Below are 17,315 nucleotides of genomic sequence, written 5' to 3'. Positions count from 1 at the left end.
AAGATGAAGATAAAAAAAGAAAAACAAGGAAACGTGTTTAACTATAACTTAATTTGGGTTTTTTTCTGATGTAATTTCCGTGCTATTATTCAGTAATATAACTCCATCACCTTTTTAAAAAGGCCCTACTTTCTTGCTCCCTGATGAATCACACATCACTGCTCCTTACCTGCTCTGAGGAAGAGGAGGCACTGACGGTAACGAGATCAGGATAAAATAAAGAAAAGTTTAAAAACATAAAACCGGATGCCAGTTTTCTTATTAAAACCACACATAGCACAGTGTTTTTTTCTATCAAATGTTTATGTAGGAAAATGCCAAAATATCATGTTCATATACACTGCTAAAAAAGAAATAAAGGGATGAGACAGAGTCTACAACCCACAAGTGGCTCAGGTAGTGCAGCTCATCCAGGATGGCATATCAATGCAAGCTGTGGGAGGAAGGTTTGCTGTGTCTGTCAGCGTAATGTGCAGAGCATGGAGGCGCTACCAGGAGACAGGGCAGTACATCAGGAGACGTGGAGGAGGCCATAGGAAGGCAACATCCCAGCAGCAGAACCGCTACCTCCACCTTTGTGCAAGGAGGAACAGGAGGAGCACTGCCAGAGCCCTGATGACGTCCAGCAGGCCACAAATGTGTGGCTAGTGTGTCACCAGTTCCTGCAAAATGAAGGCATTGATGCTGTGGACTGGCCCGCCCCTTTAGACTGAACATTGATAATTTTGTCTGAAAAGCAAAATTACCTGATAAATGGACCAATTTTCATATTAATCAGTGATTCAGTGGTTTTACTGATGAGTAACTTCCCAGTACTCAACTAAACACAGACACTAGACACATTTAGGGATTTAATGTGATGATAAAAAATATTGTACTTAAAATACATAAAATTGGGGAAAACCTTTTAGGATAATTCTATTAAAGGTCACATATTATCCTCCTTTAAGTCTTAGAGCTCCTAAAACCGTGTGAAGTGTCTTGTTGTAAATCCACTCTGATCCTGTATTGTGGGGTGGGGGTGGACAGACGAGAGACACATTAGTGTTACAAAACCATAGTGAATTGAGTTTTGTATAATATGTGACCTTTTTAATGTTAATGAATAATGAAGCATATTTTGAAAATACTCGACTTCAAATTTATTTGTCTCCAAAGGGTGATTGCTTTTGCAGCAACGCATGACAGAACAGAATACTGAATAAATTACATTTTCAAAGCTAACACGAATAAGCACAAATACAGCAGTTTACAACATAGTCTTTACTCAGAAAAAAAACGGGGTCTTTTAATAAAGAGACATTCCATTTACAAATTATATCATTATTTATTTAATTATCTCTATTTACAGATTCTAAATGAAAATGTATAATCTGTACTCGGTGGTCCAGATTTTCAGCATGGGAAGTGTTCAGGTTTCCGTTTGTTGTGCAATTGATGTCCAAGCTGTATGGACCAAATATATCAAAATAATTGTGTGGACAGCAACAAACAGGTGGCACGTTATCCGTGCTAATGACTTACTAACTACCATGTTTGATGGTCACACGATCATATATTTGTCTCTAAAAACAGATATCTGCACAGAAATGCAGCTCACAATCCATTATAGATAAATATTTAAACTTCAGCCAGAGATGACTTTGATGCTGTGTCATGAAAGCCAATCAGCGTTTAGTCTCCTTGAATAAATGGAGAGATATATTTAAGCTGCAGATGTAAATGCTGCACAGCATTCGTATAATGCTAAATGCTGCCTTCACCAGATATTTGCATCCATTCCCAGAGGCATATAGCCTCTTTCAGACGATAATAGACAAAGAGTGTTGATGAGTCTATGAGACTGTAGTACTTTACCGTTGACATTTATTTTTCTGTTCTTTTCAGGACATTAATGAAGGCATCTTTGGGAACTTCCACACTGCCGATAAGACGCATTTTCTTTTTGCCCTCTGCCTGTTTCTTTAGCAGCTTCATCTTCCGAGTTATATCCCCTCCATACTGCCAAGATACAAATTGTCACTCCATTTAGACTTTTTGAAATATTTCTGTACACTCAAATTTGAAGAGTAAAAAAAAAAAAGCTTCACTTACACATTTAGCGAGAACATTTTTTCTGTAGGCTTTTATTCTGAAAAAGACATTGTAATTTTTAATGCAAGGTAATTTTTTTTATGATGATCTATTATGAAAATAACTAATAAACTTCTTACTGCTTTATGTATTCTTGGTTTTGGTTTGCACCTAATGCAATACCAAGCCAGCCCTTAGCTGGGTGCAGATGTACTCACGTTTCTCTTGCAATGACTTTACTTCCCAAAGCTGCCTGTACAGCGATCTCAAACATCTGCCTTGGTATCGAGTCTTTGAGTCTCTCACACATGGCTTTCCCTGCGGAGTATGCACGGTCTCTGCAACGAAAACACAATACAGAAAAACATAATCAAAAACTTTGAAATGCTTCTGCTCCATGCTGTTGGCGAGAAATAAAAACAAGTTACACATGATTCAATTTAAAATACAATCGATATTCACGTGTTTGTTATGGTAAATCGATTTGGGCTTCAGACTATTCATAGTGATTTTACACCACATGTTACAGCTTCACACAAGAAGCAGCGGGAGCAATTCAGGGTCTTGCCCAAGGACACGTCAAACCCCCAAGTTGAGAAATAACAAACTCTACCAACTGAGCCCCAAACGCTAATAATCAGCCGCTATCATAACTAATATCCCAGCCAGCCTTTTTTAAATTTCAGCTTTTTATCATAAACTTTCTTTGAAATACTTTTGAAATGAAAAAAAAAATTGTAACATCTCATAGTTCTGCCAAAACAGTAGACCAGGATTCCCAAAACATCACCACAATTATTGGCACAAAAGAGTGATGAAGGCATTAAGGATATGCCCTCCAAAAAAATTATTATTTGGTTTTTACTCACTTTTCACTAACATGAAAATACCCTGACTCTTTCAATGACACATCCGTGTAGTCACTTAAGTTATGTTTGTTTATTTTCTATTTCATTCTTTGCCGGTTCCTGTTTTATTTTGTACTTACCCTTATCTCTGTCTTCCAGATCCTGCTCCTCATGTTCCTGCCTTGTGTGTCAATTCCGCCCTAATTACCCTCACTTGTGTCTCGTCATTCCCTGATTGTCTGTCCATATATCCCTGTGTTTCATTCCTCATGTTGCCAGTTCGTAGTGTGTTCTCGTGACCCTAGTTCCAGCAATTATTTTCCCTGTTAGATTATATGGAATTTTTGACCCTCTGCCTGCCTCTCGTTTGATTCTCTGCCTGCCCCTTTTTGGATTTGTTTGCTTGTGAGGACTGACTTCTGTGTACCGACCTGGGCCGTATTAAAACTACCCTTTTTTGGAAACTGTCGTTTTGAGTCTGCATTTTTGAGTCCCTGTGGTTCCTGGCTTTGACATTCAAGACAAATCGCACACTGTTTCCATGACTTCTGTCATTATCAAGCAGCATCAATGTTTCACTTTTTAAGACAAACTCCTCTCCCAAAGTACTGAGCTGGAGTCAGAAAAGTGAAGTGTAGGTATCTGAATGGGTTTAGTTTAGTTTCAGAGAGAAACATTGAGTACCTGTGAACAATGGTGGTGAGTTCTTCCACAGGTCGTCCATTTAGCAGAATATCCATCTTTATCAAATCCGCAGCCTGGTGGCCTGCGTTCTCATAGTCAAAGCTGTGAACATACACAGCATACATACAACACATTCTGTTAGTATAGTAACATTTTACCAACGAATTAAGTATATCCTTTGGCACCAGATAGAAATTCATGAGAAAACTAATACAAATGTCAAATTAATTTAGCAGCTGTAAGGAGATTGTTGTTAGCATCTTTAGCTTTGTGTATATAGCTTGTTGTTAAACTCTGGTTTTACGCTTTGTTATTGACATTCATGGGTCCGAGCCACACACATGCACAAACCGGACCTGTGGACATGCTTTAGTGCTACGCAGAGTGGCACACACAAGCTGTTGGGGGTTCGATGCCTTCCTCAAGTGCACCTACTTCCATATTTTGGTCAGCATAGGGACTTAAACCAGCAATGCTCCAGTTCCCAAACCAAGTCCCCCCGGACTGAGCTAGTGCCCCCCCAGTAATAACAGGAAATAATGGCTTTGAATCACCAACCACACAAAAAGATTGTATGAGAATTTAAAGACCCAAATTAACTACTTGTTCGTGAAGTCTTTGTAAATCTGATGAACAGAATTTACCTTGCATATCCAGAGGACACAGACTTGAGAAGGTCGTAGAAATCCACCACTATTTCATTTAAAGGGAAAAGATACTTCATCATGACGCGCTGGTCGTCTAGGTACGTGATGTTCTTCTGGACTGCTCTGCGATTCTTAAACCAAGAAAAAAGATAAAATTATTCTTCTTCAAAAGTTAATCCAGGTGATTAGAATCTTACCAATCACACAGAGCGATTTCAGCAGGACGTAGCTGTGGAGGCAGAGGGCATGGTCCTCTATCAAAAGAATCTTTGGGTAAGATACTGAACCCTAAATTGCTCGAGGCCTTCAGTGCCTGGTCACTTGTGTGATTTATGTAAATACCATGTGGTCTAAAGCGCTTTGAGATTTCTCAGAAACTAGAAAGATGCATTATAAGTGCAGTCATTTTACTCTGAAAATTAATCAGCTGAGATAGAAAGTGAGTTTGAAACTCTAACCTGGAAAAGCTGAACAGTAGAATCAGAAAAAAATAAATATAATTTAGGCTGTGCCTCAGTGTTAGAGTCAGTTGTACTTCAGCGTCAAGGTCAGGTGTTTGATCCCCATCTCCTGCAACTTCATGTCTAATGTGTAGTTGGGCAAAACACTCAACCTCAAGTTTCTCCCGCTGCTTCGGCAGTGTGAATGTGTGTGAACAGATTAGTTAGCGGTGTGAATGTGTGTGAACAGATTAGTTAGCGGTGTGAATGTGTGTGAACAGATTAGTTAGCGGTGTGAATGTGTGTGAACAGATTAGTTAGCGGTGTGAATGTGTGTGAACAGATTAGTTAGCAGTGTGAATGTGTGTGAACAGATTAGTTAGCGGTGTGAATGTGTGTGAACAGATTAGTTAGCGGTGTGAATGTGTGTGAACAGATTAGTTAGCGGTGTGAATGTGTGTGAACAGATTAGTTAGAAGTGTGAATGTGTGTGAACAGATTAGTTAGAAGTGTGAATGTGTGTGAACAGATTAGTTAGAAGTGTGAATGTGTGTGAACAGATTAGTTAGAAGTGTGAATGTGTGTGAACAGATTAGTTAGCGGTGTGAATGTGTGTGAACAGATTAGTTAGCGGTGTGAATGTGTGTGAACAGATTAGTTAGCGGTGTGAATGTGTGTGAACAGATTAGTTAGCGGTGTGAATGTGTGTGAACAGATTAGTTAGCAGTGTGAATGTGTGTGAACAGATTAGTTAGCGGTGTGAATGTGTGTGAACAGATTAGTTAGCGGTGTGAATGTGTGTGAACAGATTAGTTAGCGGTGTGAATGTGTGTGAACAGATTAGTTAGAAGTGTGAATGTGTGTGAACAGATTAGTTAGAAGTGTGAATGTGTGTGAACAGATTAGTTAGAAGTGTGAATGTGTGTGAACAGATTAGTTAGAAGTGTGAATGTGTGTGAACAGATTAGTTAGAAGTGTGAATGTGTGTGAACAGATTAGTTAGCGGTGTGAATGTGTGTGAACAGATTAGTTACTTCTGATGGCTTCACTACACAGCAGTCTCTGCCATCAGTGTGTGAATGTGTCGGTGTGACCTGTGGTGTAAAAATGCTTTGAATAGTCAGAAGACAAGAAAAGAGCTAAACAAACTCAAACAATTTACCATCTAACTCCAAAGGTTTTCTTTTCTTCACTTCCTCTAAAATCTTTCTATGTGGCAATAGATTTTCAATGTGGAAAATTAAAAACAAAAACTGAATTTTGTAGGTTGATAGAGAGAAAAAACCTATTGTGGACACATCATCCAGGCAAATTGCAAACAGATAGAGGACATAAAAGATAGGAACTGCAAAAAAAGGGAAAGATCCGCACACTGTTCAGCTTCCAATGAGCAACTTTGAATCGAAACGTTGCTCTGAACAAAGTTGCTCATTGGTAGCTGGACAGTGTGCAGACCTTTCCCTTTTCTCTGCCCTTTACCTTAGGAAATGGACAGGAAAGGATAACATGTCACATTTCCTTCAAATCAACGTCTTTAAGTGAAGTATCATCCATCCTACCGAGGCAGAGAGGTAACATCACTATGCTCTTATTGTGCCTTCGATTTTATGAACCAGTTATTTATCGGGATGTTATTCAGGTTACAAAACTGAATGGAATACTGGAGCCCGACCAATTACTCAGCCAGCCATTAATATCGGCCCGTATGAGCATGTCCAGCGATTATTGGTTTTTGGTTATTGGCAAATTTTATCGCAGATATGCACCAATATTTCACCAGTTAAATAGCCTTTCATTTGAGTATCATTGTATCACACGATCAGTTCTCATACTCATATACAGTGGGAACGGAAAGCATTCAGACCCCTTTAAATGTTTCACTCTTTGTTTCATTGACAGATCTGACCAAAGTTACAACAGAATTTCTGCAGCACTCAAGGTTCTCAAGAGCACAGTGGTCTCCATAGTCCTTAAATGGAAGAAATTTGGGACGACCAGAACTCTTCCTAGACCTGGCCGTCCAGCCGAACTGAGCAATCGTGGGAGAAGAGCCTTGGTGAGAGAGAAGAACCCAAAGATCACTGTTGGGAGATGGGAGAAAGTTCCACAAAGTCAACTATCACTGCAGCCCTCCACCAGTCGGGGCTTTATGGCAGAGTGGCCCGAAGGAAGCCTCTCCTCAGTGCAAGACATACTGTATGAAAGCCTGCATAGAGTTTGCCTAAAAAACACATGACAGACTCCAAGACTATGAGTCTCTGGTCTGATGAGACCAAGATTGAACTTTCTGTGGCATGTGTGGAGAAAACCAGGCACTGCTGATCATCTGCCCAATACAATCCCAACAGTGAAACATGGTGGTGGCAGCATCATGCTATAGGGGTGTTTTTCAGCTGCAGAGACAGGACGACTGGTTGCAACTGAAGGAAAGATGAATGCAGCCAAGTACAGCGATATCCTGGAAGAAAACCTCTTCCAGAGTGCTCAGGTCCTCAGACTGGGCCGAAGGTTCACCTTCCAACAAGACAATGACGCTAAGCACACAGCTAAAATAACAAAGGAGTGGCTTTGGAACAACTCTGTGACAATTCTTGACTGGCCCAGCCAGAGTCTGACCTAAACCCAGTTGAGCATCTCTGGAGAGACCTGAAAATTGCTGTCCACCAACGTTCAACCTGACAGAACTAGAGAGGATCTGCGAGGAAGAATGGCAGAGGATCCCCAAATCCAGGTGTGATAAATTTGTTGCATCATTACCAAGAAGACTCATGGCTGTACTCACTCAAAAGGTGCTTCTACTCAACACTGAGCAAAGGGTCTCAATACTTGTGACCATTTCTGTGTTTTTTTCTGTCAAGATGGGATGCCGAGTGTACATTAATGAGAAATAAAAGGAACTTTTTTGATTTTAGAAAATTGCTGCAATGAAATAAAGCATAAAACACGTAAAGGGGTCTGAATACTTTCTGTACCCACTGTATGTAGTTACTCTCTAGTTAAGTGACCGCTTTGTCTTCTTTATAGAACCTTTCCACAAGTTGATTCATGCATTTGAGGGATCAACGTCATACATGTGTCCAAACAGATCAAACAATACAATATAAGCCCCAAAGGTCCCATACCAGTCTGGCCCAATGGAACACACTACAGTGTTTCATGTGTATCATACACAATTTTTCACTGTGATCTTACCAAGCAGAGACTCATGATCTTTCCGGCGTATGTTTCTGGAGTGAGAATGGTCCCCAGTACCATCGGCTCCATATACTCTGACACAACTGATCTGTCAGGGAATTGAGCAGGGTTTACAATGGTTATCTCCTTGCTGCCATGAACCTGTGAGAAACAACAAACAATATTTATACTTCTAAATAAAAATGGTAGAGCTCTTTCAACAATCTTTCATGTTTTGAAAGTGAAACTCCACAATCAAAGACTTTAGTATACATTGGAAACTTTTAGTACGTCACAAAACTTTAAAAACTGAACAGTTCTGTAATTTGTTATAATTCAATCCATCTTTATTTGTATAGCGTCAATTCATAACAGGTGTTATCTTTTATGAGAAAAAATTCAAGCTCTTTAAATACACCATGCTGCTGCTGAATGACTTTAAATACATTGTTCTCGCAGCTAAGATGCTACGAGAACACTACATTTTGATTTCCATCGTAATTTGTTTTCCTCATCAGGTCAGCATGTCTTTTGCTTAACCAATAGTGTTAACACACAAACAGATCAGCTCACCTTGATGAGTTTAGCTGAACTGAGGGTAGCCTTGTAGGGCACGGTGGGTGCAGTTACTATGACAGATGCATTATATTCCTGTTCAAGGCGCTGGTTAAACACCTCCATATGGAGAAGACCCAGGAAGCCAAGTCTGCAGGAAACCATAAAGTAAACAGATGAAATCAAGTTCAAGATCTGGAATGAGTTCTAATTGCAAATTATCTATACAACAGTCTCTGAGATGTGTTTTCACACATGCACAACATTCCTGAATATTTCCTAAAAATGTCTGGATGATGGTGCGAACACAAACAGCTGATTTCTTTTTTCTGCCAGCCACTGCTTTGTTTTTCGTGTGAAGTCCAGCTGAGCTGATGCGAAAACGCAGCAGGAAATATTCAGAAAAAATCACCTGGAGCGATTAAAGGGGATGGGGATGATGATGTTTATGTCCTGCGACCGGCGCACTACTGTGTTGCTACATCCACCACTATCATGTCGTTCCATTTACATCATATACTACCTCCAGAGACCCCCCTCCCCACCCCAACCCACAGGAGCCACCTGTGCTTGTGTGTGAACAAGCAATTCAAGACAAAGTCAGAGGAAGTTAGCCAGAAATGCTCTGCAAATATTCAGGAGTGTAAATGTGAAAACAGCTGTGAAAACAGATTCAGACCATTCAGACTGATATGACTTGTGATGGTTGATAACTGTCACTTGGTGGGTAATTCTGTCCTTGACCATGAATCATATAATATGCTGAAAAATCTAGGTTTTTAACTGATAAAGAAAATCCCTCCTACTTCATAAAAATATTGAAGATCTTTTTGAAGGAACTGGATTAATCTCGTAAACAAAAACTTTATTTAAAAATATCGAAACACAAAAACCTCAGCAAACATTCCTATGAAGACATTTGATCTTAGAAACCACTTACACAGTTTACAGTGGCAGAAATAATTATTTGATCCCCTGCTGATTTTGTAAGTTTGACCAATTACAAAGGTTGGAGAGGTCTATAGTTTTATGGTACTTTTATTTTAACAAACAGAGACAGAATATCACTAAAAAAGCCAAGAAAAAAACATTGTGTAAAGTCATAAATTCATTTGTATTTCATTGAAGGAAATTTGTATTTGATTAGATTAGATTAGATTTGTATCCAGTTATGTGCCTGGGAGACACGCTTTGTAATTATCTCAAGGCAGCTAGGACCACAGTCACCAAGACAGCCATTGGAAACAGTTTGAAATCATGCAGTGACCGCAAGGCCCCCCTGCTCAAGAAGGCACATGTACAGGCCCATCTGAAGTTTGCCAATGAACACCTGAATGATTCAGAGAAGGCTTGGGAGAAGGTGATGTGGTCAGATGAGACTAAAATTGAAGTGTTTGAAATCAACTTGAGTCGTTGTTTTTGGCAGGATAGAAATGCTGAATACCAAAAAAGAACACCATCCCCACTGTCAAACGTGGAGGTGGAAACATTATGAGAACCCACTTTTCTCAGCCAGAGCACTGAGGATGTGTCGTGGATGGGTCTTCCAGCATGACAACGGCTCGAAACATAGGGCCAAGGCAACATAGGAGTGGCTCGAGAAGAAGTACATTAAGGTCATGGAGTGGCCTAGCCAGTGTCCCGACCTTAATACCATTGAAAATTTGTGGAGGAAGCTGAAACTTTGAGTTGCCAAGCGACAGCCTCAAAACCTTGAGGATTTGGAGAAGATCTGTAAAGAGGAGTGGACTAAAATCCCTCCTGAGATGTGAGCAAACCTGATGACCTCATACAACAATCGTTGGACTTCTGTGCTTGCCAACAAGGGTTACTCCACCAAGTACTAAGTCATGTTTTACTTGGGGAATAAATACTTACTTCCTTTGATCAAATGCAAATTAATTTATAACTTTATAATATTGTTTTTTCTGGGCTTTTTGTATTGATATTCTCTGTTTGTTAAAGTAAAAGTACCATAACAATGATAGACCACTCAAATCTTTGTAATCGTTCAGACTCACAAAATCAGCAGGGGATTAAATAATTATTTCCTCCACTGTATATATGTGTATGTATTATATTTTAATGGGTTTGGTTTATGTTATAGTTACTTCATTTGGACCTTCTTTTGTGAGCTTACCTCCACCCTGCTCCTAAAGCCAGACTGCTGTCTCTCTGCACGGAGACACTCGAGTCATTCAGGGTCAGCCTCTCAATAGCACTGCGGAGGCCTTGGTACTCTGACTGGTCCATTGGAAACAGGCCTTCAGAGGAAAATAACAAAAGACAGAGGGAACAAGGGGATTATTTTAAAAACATCAACTGCACTTGTGTTCCTATTTTGTGAAATAAAATGTGCATCAAATGTTTTAGCTTTGAATACACACTGACACAGACAAAAAGGAAGGCTCCTGAGCTAGTATTAAATCAGGGCTGTCAGCATTGACTAGTTAAACATATTTAATCAAGGTCTGAAATTACAGCATTACTTTTTAAGTTGTGGTTAATCTCATACTATATTGTCCCTTCTGGCTCACCGTAGATATGCCTCCTCAATGTCTCCCTGTAATAGTGATGGAAAGGAGGACACTGCTAGATTGCTAGCTTTCTGCCTCGGTGTGCAAAATACTGGGAGGTGAAAATGCAGAACAATGCAGAACCCCGAGCAGATGTGATCTATTAGAGGGTCCTTCATATATTTTAAAATACAAGTGGGGATGAATTCAACAGCTAGTAAAGTACTCTCAACTTAGGAAAGTACAAAAAATCAAAATAAAACCCTAAATGGTAACTGGACTTGAGCTTATATACATAATTCTTTTAGTCATCTAACTACTCAAAGCACTTTTACATCACATGTCACACCTACACATTCACACACCGATGGCAGTGATTGCTGCATAGTAAGACCATCAGAACTAATCCCATTCCCACACCGCTGTCGAAGCAGCTCGAAATCGAAACCTCAACCTTCCAGTTGAGAGACGACAACTCAACCACTGAGCCAGAGATGCCCATAACCATTTTTATTGTTGAAATGTAATATGATAGAATTTCAAGCAAAAATCAAATTGAAGTGATTAATCGTGAATTTAAAAAATGTAAACACTTGACAGCCCATATTTTAATTCATGTGGTGTTAAAAAGAAAGGCATCGGATTTCAGTTTTACACCAAAGATTGGATGGATCACATTAAGCAACTGTAAAGATGTGCATTTCATACCAGCAAAGACCATGGCTCTGGCAGGTTTGAACCCTGGAAGAGCATCCACTGGCTGCTCCTTGTGGTAAAGTGTGTCACCAATCTGGGCCTCCTTAACATCCTTCATCCCTGAAATGATGTAGCCAACTTGGCCTGCAAAACTACACAAGAGTTGGAGAGGGAGAATTGTCATAGCAATGGACAAGTAAACAGGTTTTCACAAACAACACTTGACATACATTGCACTTGGTGGGTTTTCTGTAAAATAACACTGCATGGCAATATCAGGTTCTGAACTCATACCTTTAAAAAAAAAAACTGTCATCAAAACAATCCAGACTGAAACCTGCATGTTTAACTAATTATTGTTTATTCTAATAAAATAACTCAAATGATAAGTTGAATCATCATGAGCTCTACTGGATTGCAAGAGATGATGTGAGAGGAGAGATGGCACGTACAGCCCCTGTGTTTGGTGCTCATCTGGCCGGAGAAGCCCCAGCTCATTGACTTCGTAGGTTTTGCCAAGATATGCTGACACGATCCTGTCCCCTTTCCTGACCCGACCTCCAAAGACAGCAATATTAGCCACTACTCCTCTGTAGTGGTTAAAATTGGAGTCAAACACAAGGGCTTTAAATGGGTCATTGGTACTTGCCACAGGCCTAAAAAACACAAGCAAGAAAATAAAGCATCACATTTATATGCCAAACATGTTTCTTTAAGTGTGAGAATTAACTGAGCGTTCTTACGGTGGAATTCTGCTCACAACCGCTTGAAGAACCTTCTCGACATTTGTTCCATTTTTAGCTGAAATCTGAAAAAGTTAAAGCCACAGATTACGTGACAGGAGCGATGCTGAAAACTTAAGAGGAGGTTACACATGCTCTATTTTACCTTAATGCATTCCTCTCTTGGAATATCAAACATCTTCTCGATCTGAGACTCCACTCTCTCAGGATCTGCGTTTTTCAAATCAATCTAAAGAAGAAATGTCAAATTAAATTGGCACATTAAAAACAGCGCAACACAATCTCAGTGTCAACCAAATTCAAGGAGCTGTCAGGAAACCTTGTTGATAACAGGGATGATTGCCAGCTGAGCTTCAAATGCCAGGTAGAAGTTGGCCACTGTTTGCGCTTGAACCCCCTTTAAATGACAACATTTAAAAAACGTCTTTATGTACAGTTACTAGAATTCACTCAGAAAGCTGGAAAGTTGAAGTCTGATTTTCTACCTGATTGGCGTCAACAATCAACAAGACACCTTGGCATGCAGAAATTGATCGAGATACTTCATAACTGAAGTCTACATGACCCTGCAGGGAGAAAAAGCAATTAATCAATGAAAACCCGAGTAATGGTATAGACGAACAGATAAATAAAAGACAGAAAAATAAACCACAAATGAATAAATAAACAAATCCTGCTGTTTTAAAGCTTCTTCTTCTTACTGTCATTATTATACGTGCTTACCGGCGTGTCAATAAGGTTGAGGAGATACTGCTGTCCCTGGTGGCTGTAAAAGAGCGAGGCTGTCTGGGCCTTCACTGTTATCCCTCGCTCTCGCTCCACCTGAAGCTTGTCCAACACTTGCTTGTTCTTCTCAGTCTTTGTTATGGCACCTGTTTTTCCATGACATACAGTCAAATCATACCAGCTCAATCGTAATGTTTTATTTACTATGTAAGTGCTGTCTAAACCTTGATAAAGACACCTTTTTTTTTTTGCACTGAGTGAGCGAACAAGGCGTGAGGTCTCACAGTGGTTTTCACAACAACTATTGGTATGGTGTACACACAGATCACAAAGCTCCTGGGTAATGCTGTGATCATATTCCATAAACTGTAGCTCTCAGTTGACACATCAGTGTCATTATAAGCATAGCTATTGGGTTCATGTACCAGTAAGAGGTTTAGAGAACTCTTAGAGGAAATACTGATTCAAGGCATACTTAAGGGAAAACTGCAGTGTGAGAGGCAACATACCTGTCATCTCCAACAGCCTGTCAGCCAAAGTGCTTTTCCCATGGTCAATGTGTGCAATGATGCAAAAATTCCTGATTCTATCCGTAGAAAATTTCGAAAGGTCCACAGTATCCTAAAAGATAAAGTAGATTAGCCAATTACAATAACACAGACTGAACAGCCGCTTCATGTCTCCTTCTATAGGCAAGCGCAGAACTGCAAATGATAAAGTGAAAAGCTTTATGGAGAGATCCAAGGATTGAGCCATGAGGGACACCAACACAACAATGAACAACAGATCAAGTCCTCCTATCTCCAAGTCGTGTACTCTGCAAGTAAAAGTAAAAGTTAGTTTCTGACAACAATGAGCACATAAAAACAAACCATATAAAGGGTAGGCTTACTCATAAAGCACTCAAAACCAAGTCCACTCGACAGATGTAGAATGGGTAGTTTCTCAAACACGTCCTTTTATTCATTCAATGTTTACCTTGTCTGCTTGTGTGCTGACCATCTTGTGACAGCTGGAGAACATAGGCAGCCTTTTCATCCAACGATGTCGTAACAGTATGTGGGTCGTGTTATCGGTCTGCAAATTCCTTGAAAACATTTTATATTGCAAAACACGTCTTAATTGGGGACTTTCAGACCATCCTTTCACCAGACAGAACGTCATGTTTCCGTCAAGCGACACACGCTTGGTAACTGTACTGAATCAAGAAACCACTGGTGGCGAAAAACGAATAAACAAAATGTTTATTAAAGAAAACAGTCCTAAAATTTGCACTGAGCATGAGCAGACCGGGCGCTGACATCTTGGATTGCACGTCATTGGCAAGGACTTCTTCCTCTTCTTTGAGGTTTTACTGAGGTTTGAGGTTTTACTGAGCATTTCCGCCACCTACTGATGTGGAGTGTGGATCAGAACACAATGTGTATCTCTTTTCTCTAAATGCCTACAAAGCCTAATAGCCTACATGTATCTACATAAAACACATTTATCTGTGTCCTTTTTTATTTTTACATTGATTCTGAAAATGTACTGACATTGTCAGATGTACAGAAGCAATAGCAATAATTTGTATAAATCAACTAGTAATTCGAGAAAGCCTCAATATGTTTTCCTTTAAATTACAGCTTTATTGACGACTACATTACAACACTGTACAGCTTTACCCTATTTAACAATGAAATACTCTTAAAATGTGACAATCCAACTCAAATAACAGTGAAACTATTCATTGCAGTATTGTGATGTCCGTTTTGTTCACAAGGTGGTGTCATTTGTCCACTTTGCTTTATTTTAAGATATTAAGGTTAAATAAATGTATTAAACATAAAAAATCAAATAAGTGCTCCAATCTTACACTTTAGATAAACTGTCAAGATTTCTCAACAACTGTATATAATATTTATACAATGCATTCCTATGAGGGATGTCCCATCCATCATGATTGATCTCAGCTGGGAGGCAGCCCTGGGAGGATAAGGTGGAATCACTGAGGATAGGGGATTTGGAGTTTAGAGAAGAGAAGACCTCATAATAGGATCTATGCGCTGTGATGCTTGAGGGATGAAAAGATCTGCCTGGAAATTGTAACTTCATCTAGCTTTGCATTGCAGTTTAGTTCATTGCCACAGGGCTGTCAGGTTTTTACAATATGCTGGTATCGAAAGTTCTTTGCACCATAAAGCATTGTTTGATATATTCTACTGAAGAAGATGGAGTGAGCTGCCTTTTGACGTGACTGGATGTACATTTGGATCTGACCTGAGCATGGCTGCAAGCAATAAATATATTTGTATATATTCTTGAATAGATAGAAAATGAATTCTGTGTTTTATTTGAAATAATGGTACATACTATATGAAAAGATATGCATTGATGTGTTTTTTGTTTGTTTGTTTTTTGCAAAAAGTTTATTGATAAAAGCATCAATTTCTTGCACAATCATTTTATCTGGAATGTAAAGAACAGGATGTCGGGCAAAATGTGAAATTAAAAAGGACAAACGTAAAAAAAACAACTAATTTATCAATGAACACTTTTTCATCTCCATGCAAAGTTTGATTTCGACAAAGAAATAAAAATGAAGGTAAAACAACCCCACAGCACTTCATAATAAGTGTATTCTGTAGACGCTTTGCAAAGGAGCAGATGGAATAATATGCAAGCAGGATTTCTCCTTTGTATGTTGGTGATAATGCACGTTTACAGTGCATACTACTTCTACTACTAATAATAATACCTAATCTTAGTTGACAAAGTCTAATTGCAGAAAACGGCAACAACCTCTTCAGGGAGCCTCAACTTGTTTGGTGAATTAAAATTTAGTAGGGTACCACAAAGACAGGAAACTTTGAGATCTCAGGGTAACTGTCATCCATTTTCGATATGGCCAATTACAGCCTATCCTTTGTCAATCAATGACAAATAAATGAACAAAACACCTGAACAAGTAAGAAATACATTGGAACACAGCTTAAATATTGTATCAGTTAATAGTCTAATTGTTTGAAGAAACATTTGGTATACAGACAGGAATAATTTTATTCCTATTTATTTTTGTTGGCTGTTAAACACATTTATCACTCAGGGGCATACTGGACCCACTGCGGGAGCCGGTTGATGTAGGCTACAGGGCAACAGAACCTGGCTTACACATTATCAGCAATTAAGGGCAGTGTGATGTTGGAAAATGCATATTCGAGGTTACTCACAGAAGCTAACAATGGGATTATGACTTTGGAAGAACAATGAGTTGCAGGTTCACAGTAACTTCATTAGCAGGATTGGATGAGGAGTGAGGAGGAGGCTGGGTATCAGTACCAAGTATGAATCTCCTGAGGCTAAAGCATGATTTATGGCAAGAAAGATAAATGAATACTATCATCAAAATGACCTCTGTCTATCCTGGGAGAGCAACTCCATTTAATGCTAGGAATGTTTACTTTATGACACCAGAGATTGTACAAAAAGTAGTTATCAAGCTTTGCAATATTCAATTGGAAACTTTGATATTGAAGGACTAAATTAACAGGTAATATCAAGAACACAGGATGTGTAGCTTCCGGTGGTTGGATCAAATAAATCCTTATCCTTTAGTTAAACCTTCTCAAACTATTCTGCCATGACCCACTCTTGGAGGGTGAACGTTTTCAACACCACACCTGTTTTTAACTTTCAAAATTACATTTTACACACTTTGCATTGTGAAGTAATTGTGAAGGACTCCAAAGGACTTGTGCCACAGGAAAATTCAAAGAAAGGATTTTTTAAAACCCTGTTCCAACAAAGCCTAAAAAGTTGATTTAAAGGCATTTTGAGTGGCCAGGATCAATCTGATCTCAATGGGGCCAAGACCAACCCTCTAGACATGCGCCCCATATGTTTTTCTAGTTTTTTTTATTTGAAGTAATTGTCCCTCACATCATGTGAGTTATTGAAAAGAATGAGGAACTCTTCTGTAGTGGAGTCTGTCACCAACGAGTGTTCAAATAAGGTCAAGATTTTGAAGTAAATGGAAGGGTTCATGTCATTTGTTTGCTTAAATAAAGGAGACACCTATTTCATGCAATGTTATCTATTTTATGCAATGTTATATCATTGACTTTGACAGCAGCCAGCTTCAAAGAGCCAGACTAAAGCTGATCAGCCCAAAAGAAACCGGAGATGTACCAAATGATGCAGTTAAATGTGGAGGCAGACCAGTCAGCTAATTGCT

The 17,315-nt window shown here is 39.2% G+C and overlaps 1 protein-coding gene across 1 annotated transcript; it reads right to left on the bottom strand.

The window, feature by feature from the left end:
• Positions 1–1,118: 1,118 nt before the first annotated feature.
• Positions 1,119–14,443, bottom strand: guf1 (GTP binding elongation factor GUF1). Its single transcript, XM_079351990.1, has 17 exons — positions 14,081–14,443; positions 13,612–13,723; positions 13,100–13,248; positions 12,862–12,942; positions 12,696–12,773; positions 12,522–12,605; positions 12,377–12,441; positions 12,086–12,289; positions 11,646–11,785; positions 10,562–10,685; positions 8,440–8,572; positions 7,885–8,028; positions 4,250–4,383; positions 3,606–3,707; positions 2,292–2,411; positions 2,095–2,131; positions 1,119–2,001 (listed from the first exon to the last, which is right to left on the bottom strand). The coding sequence occupies exons 1-17, from the start codon at positions 14,264–14,266 to the stop codon at positions 1,867–1,869; spliced, it is 2,028 nt and encodes a 675-aa protein (XP_079208116.1). The 5' UTR covers positions 14,267–14,443; the 3' UTR covers positions 1,119–1,866.
• Between the last annotated feature and the right edge of the window lie 2,872 nt (positions 14,444–17,315).

The sequence above is a fragment of the Symphodus melops genome, assembly GCF_947650265.1.
Source record: "Symphodus melops genome assembly, chromosome: 9".
NCBI lineage: Eukaryota > Metazoa > Chordata > Actinopteri > Labriformes > Labridae > Symphodus > Symphodus melops.
This window is presented reverse-complemented; position numbering and strand designations above follow the sequence as displayed.

What these genes read in the sequence shown, in the direction of transcription:
- guf1 (XM_079351990.1), bottom strand. Translation starts at nt 14,266, where the DNA reads ATGACGTTCTGTCTGGTGAAAGGATGGTCTGAAAGTCCCCAATTAAGA. An exon ending in GTTGTGAGCAGAATTCCACC is followed by an intron (nt 12,290 to 12,376) that starts GTAAGAACGCTC and finishes TGTGTTTTTTAG; the next exon opens with GCCTGTGGCAAGTACCAATG. An exon ending in AGATCATGAGTCTCTGCTTG is followed by an intron (nt 4,384 to 7,884) that starts GTAAGATCACAG and finishes TCTTGGTTTAAG; the next exon opens with AATCGCAGAGCAGTCCAGAA.